This window comes from Mytilus californianus, unplaced genomic scaffold (genome assembly GCF_021869535.1).
Source record: "Mytilus californianus isolate M0D057914Y unplaced genomic scaffold, xbMytCali1.0.p SCAF_4, whole genome shotgun sequence".
In the NCBI taxonomy this organism is placed as follows: Eukaryota; Metazoa; Mollusca; class Bivalvia; order Mytilida; family Mytilidae; genus Mytilus; species Mytilus californianus.
This window is the reverse complement of record NW_026262690.1, coordinates 106,776,959-106,782,479: the sequence shown is the minus strand read 5'-3', so window position 1 is coordinate 106,782,479 and position 5,521 is coordinate 106,776,959. Positions and strand designations below refer to the sequence as shown.

The 5,521-nt window shown below is 32.2% G+C and overlaps 1 protein-coding gene across 1 annotated transcript; it reads right to left on the bottom strand.

Annotated features, from left to right (window-relative positions):
• Positions 1 to 203: 203 nt before the first annotated feature.
• Positions 204 to 4,434, bottom strand: LOC127737030 (uncharacterized). The gene is made up of 2 exons (XM_052247575.1): positions 4,385 to 4,434; positions 204 to 1,992 (listed from the first exon to the last, which is right to left on the bottom strand). The coding sequence occupies exon 2, from the start codon at positions 1,971 to 1,973 to the stop codon at positions 270 to 272; it is 1,704 nt and encodes a 567-aa protein (XP_052103535.1). The 5' UTR covers positions 1,974 to 1,992; positions 4,385 to 4,434; the 3' UTR covers positions 204 to 269.
• Positions 4,435 to 5,521: the final 1,087 nt, after the last annotated feature.

Genomic DNA, 5,521 nt, shown 5'->3' with positions numbered 1-5,521 from the left:
ACTATTTATTCTGTCGTACTATTTCCCACACAAATGTGATGATTAGTTACTCTCACTTTGTTGTGTCATAATATTTGCCACACAACTGTGTTTATTAGTTACTCTTAATTCCTTTGTGAACTGAAATATTATGGAAATTTTATTTCGTCTAAAAGTGGGAATAATTTGAATTTCTAATTTAAGAATAGAATTGTCATCAAAAGGCAGATATGACACATTTTATTACATAGTTTAAAAACACTAAGCACAAATAGATATTGATGTATAATTTAGATTTTAAAAACTAAAGCTGTATTATAGAAGTTATCGCTACTATCATCCCTTATTTCATATGACAGCAGCATCATTCCTGTTTCCCTGTTGATATCTATTGCATGAGGATCTTTGATTCCACCAGACTCTGATAGTATTGTCTTACAGGTTTTACCATCGGGCGATACTACCACGATACTGTTGTTTCCATAAGAAGCTATATAAATGAAGCCATTCTTGTCTAATGTAAGTCCTTCTGGATTGACAATGCCATTGTGCTTAAATGACCATAGAAGTTCTCCGCTACTTTTGTAGCAGCAGATGTTGTTTTGGGAGTTATTGGTTCCATAGATATTCCCATTGAATAATGCAATACGATAAGTCTTAACGCCTTTTAAGATTGTATGCGAATTATCAATACGATTCACTAAAGTACTTTTATCAACACAGCTGATGACCAATATGTTATCATCACTTGCTACTCCATTACAAAAATGGGAGAGTTTAATTGTTTGAATAATTTCCTTCTTTTCTACATCCACCAATGCTGTCTCCCTTGCTGATCCTAACGTGACAGCTACTGTGTTATTTCGGACAAAGCAAACATCACATGGCCCATTTGTGAATGTAACTACTTTTCTGATTAAGGTACCATCATTACTAAACAGCAGTAGTTGTTTCCCTCTGTAATCAAGTATTATGAATCTACCATCAGGTAAAATTAGACAAGCATGTATTTCTGAAGACTTTATATCTTTAGGAATTGTCAATCGTCTCAACAAAGATGGCCTAATTTGTTCAATTCCAGGTGTGTTTGGAACTAAATGCTGGGCTTGATCTTTTCTTCCGGTTTTAAGTCGGAGAGTAGAAAAGGTGGTATTGATATTAACATCTCCAAACGACTCCACATTTTCTAGTATTGATTGAAGATGAGATGAAATGTTAACTTCTAAATTCTTCTCATCAAAGTGGTCCCCACATTGTAAACTTTCTATATATTTTGCGACTTCTGATGTAGTTTTCTCAATTTCTGTCAGACCAACATACATTTGTAACTCAGTTGCATATTGTGTCATTTTGGTAAAGTCGGTTTGCATTTGACCTATCTGACTGGCTCGCTGTTCTATTTGTTGTAAGAGAGTGCCCATATTGGATATCAGCTTTTTATGTTTAGACCCCAAGTCAGAGATTATTTGCTGCTCTAATTTGTTTAGGTAATCAACTAACGACTTCCTTATACTGCGGATTTCCTCAACGGCTTTTGTTTCCTGAATATTGCTTGTACTGATCCTGGTTTTCAAGTATTTTATTGCCTTATCCAAGTTTTCCTTTACATCCTTCATAACTTTTTCGAAAATCTGAACTGAGGCAGATGATTTTACTTGCTTAAGGATATCGGAGAGTGGTTTCAAGTCTTGACATTTCTGGTGTTTATCGGTGATGCACTGGACACAGCAGGGACAGGAATGGAAGGAACAGTAAAGTTCAAACTTCTTGTTATGATCCTTGCATTGACTACTTCTTTCTTGCATGAAAGCAGGTAGTTTTTGATAATCTTCAACGGACATGGTTTTATGATTCTTGTACAGTCTGGTTTTTCTGTGAGGTTTTTCACAGTCTCCACAAAAGAAAAATTCACATTCTGTGCACCACGTGTCTGCTTCGTTAGAGATTCCATCATCATGGCAAATTGTACAAACGTGTTTTAACAATGAGGCCATTATGCCTTTCTCTTCAGTTCTGAAATGTATGATTTTTTTTCTATAAGATAAAGCAATATTCAGATTGGTAAAATAGTTGACACCCATATATTACAATAGGCCTTTTATGGTTATGAATGGTCGATTCATATCAATATTTAATGTATCAAACACTTTTTGCATCTTCGCGACAACGTGTTAATTTCAAATGAGTTAACTTTATTTATCACTTTAACACATGCTGAGTCGTATTTTTAAGCACTCGGGAAAGATCTGTACTGACAAATCAAACTAACCCGATGTCTTTTATATTTTGATTGCGTCGTTAGGTTGCTGCTTCATTAACGTATACACACCATCGACCTTTTATCATATCAATTTTAAATGAATGATCCATATCTTAGGTGTTCGGTATTTTTTTCAATTTCAAGAAAAGAATAGCGGGTAAATTTCAAGAAAAAAAAACGTCCCTCAGTTAATCCCTCGGACCATTCAAATTGATAAAACCAAATATGGTTTTATTTATGTATTATGTAGATATCAATATTCGTACAATACGGCAGCTTATATCGCAACTAATGCTAATATGATAATCATGATAAAGCGGTTTACTTTGAACAAACAGGTATTTGATTTGTCAATTTGATAACGATTCTGTTCTGGTTCTTTTCGGTAAAAAACAAACAATTTCATAGAAAATTTCAAATTCCCGCTTTCATCTATATACATAAAATTGCTTGTCGAATGATATTCAAAATAATAATTCGATTTAAAGGGCTTGACCGTTAAATCGCGTTATCAGAGGAAGGCAAGACTTGCGCCAGTTCATGCACAGATCAATGTAACTCGCATGTCTTAATTCGATTACACGGCATATAACTTTTAACAGCTATAGCACTGTTCACATTTTTCTGAATGCACGATCTGCTAGGAAGTAACGGAATATATCCAAGGTCAGATTGTTGAGTTTATTGTATGTATAATTAATGTAAACCCACCCATCCGTCCTCTTTTAGTTTTTCGATATTGCTGTTTTATGTGCTATTTGTAAAACCCCAAAAAATAATTTTGACCAAAAAGGTAATATCCGTAATTGAAATGTTAGATTTAACTTTTTATTTAAATTGAATTATCATTTAGAGTTAGTCTAAATTTAACGCGTTCATTCTCAAAACAATTCTCAAATCGGGCTCTCTGTGAGTTGTCACATGGTATACATTAGGCACCGACCATACATCTTTTATGGTATGGAAAGTTTTTTTCTCTCGGAACTAATCATTTTTGCTCAACTGTAATCAAAAGCAAACTATTTTATATAGATAATATGCATCAAAAAGAAACATTTTTTTAATGAAAAATCAATGCTATTTGTACTTTTTTTTAATATGAATATCCAATAGAAACAAAATATTTTTTTATCAAATCCCTTGTAAATACAATAAAATTCATTTGGCTAAAGCAGTTTACTTATTGAAAAGATGAAATTCACCGATGAATTAAGGAATGGACAGATCGATAGACAGATCAGATATTGGACTAGAAAAGAAATGGACATCATTGAAACTCATCTATTGGATACTTGAAACAAACAATATCAGTCACAAGTTATCACAACTTGGATTATAAATGTTTTAAAATGTATAAGTATAAAGCCATGTAACAAGAACACTGTGTACAATAGTTGCAGAAAGAAAATGTACACAATTTTCCAAACCAATCACAATCCCTATTCAACAATGTTGTTCAAATATTAATAACTGTACATCTTGTTAAAAAATATTTCAAAAGATCTATAATAAAGGTTAAAACGTCCAATTTTTCAAACAAAATGAAAGACCCTTTTAAGTAAAACATATTCTTGTTATGAATTAAATTTGCCTTTCGCTCAGTAAAGAACGATGATCTTAAAAAATAAAACAAAATGTAGGTTATCAAAAAGATTAATTCTGTTTACATAAAACGCATTCAAAGAAAAAAAATGAAATATAACATATGTTATGCTCTCCTACATAACAGTGTTTAAGGGATTGGATTAGCGGGATTTCAATATATCTATACAATTCTATTATTTGCGACAACAAGCGCTCGGGGAATGGACCCTCCCTCTTTACTCTCAGTTTTACATATTTTTATATCACACCCAAAAGAAAAGATAAGTTAGGCGGCACATAAAAATAACTTCCAATTGTTAGTTTTGGTATGTGCAAAAACACAGTAAAGAATTTCTATTTAAAATATATGTAACTAGGGAAATGATCTATACCCCAAGCGCCTGAGTTTTCAGCCACTATGAACCTTATGTTTCAATTTTCTGTTTAAAGAATTAAAGATTTCTTATATGATATAATTAAGGACTGTTGATAAAGTATTATACATTCTGAATTTGTTGGAGTAAAAATAAATGAGCAATTGAATTAGTTTAACATTCTTACCATGAACATTTTGATGGAAAAGAATTTTCACAAGGAAGTAAAATGTCCAATATCTGGGACACTTACCTGTTGAGATATAGACCTAGCGTGACTTTATCTATAAACACAGATACGTTTAAAAGGAATGCAACCTTTGGAAAAACAGTAATTTTTGTATGTAAACAAATTAAATGTTCTCACCACTTTTACTTTATAAAACACTTGCAAAATTACAAACAGATTTCTATGACAACCAAACATATAATGATATAGAATAAACTATAGATTCATTTGATTGCTAAAATATAATTTGTTGTTTTATCTATTACGTTTAATGTAATGATAAATTCAGACTTTTTTATCATTACGTTGACTTACTCACGGCTGTCATTCGGTATATCGAGAAAAATGATCGTGAAAGAATACCTAACGGTGGTCAGGCATTGCGATCGGATCGTGAAAGATCTGGTATCGGTTCGTGAATGTAATTAATTGTAATTCTACTTCAAAATCTGTGGAAAATATGCTGTATTTTCAAAACGTGGAACAAATCCGAAAAAAAAGTTATGTTTGTCAAAATGGTTCAACTTTGTCAATAACATTGAGCAATAAGGTAAAGAAAATATGCAATACTTCATGAGAAAACACAAAAGGCGCAACACAAGTCTAAGGGATTCATTAAAAAAATAACACATTTTGTACCTATAATGGTCACATTCCGATATATAATGATGTATTTGAAACTGAATCTTTGGTGTGTCTGATAGTACAGTAAAATAAAAGTTTTTTCCCCATGAAACCGTTCATTTTGTTTTTGAAAACATTGAATTTTGTTGATTTTTCATCAAAATTGATCGTGAAAGATCGGGCAACGCATTATCTTGATCAAGAAAGACAAGGCGTGACCAGATGGACACAGGACGTTTGAGCTTTTTTATATGTAACACTAAAGGAAATTCGCGCTTCAAACACTATGGACATTTGCGCTTTTAACTTGGATACACCTGAACAAAATTGACAAGACATTTGCGCTTTTTACCTTTAATAGTTGTATACCTGTAATCTTTGGAAAATTTACCAAAGTCATGGAAAGATGTTCACATACTCTTTGAAAGTTCTTCCGAACAAACGACAAAACCAGAAAAAAATATTCGGGTA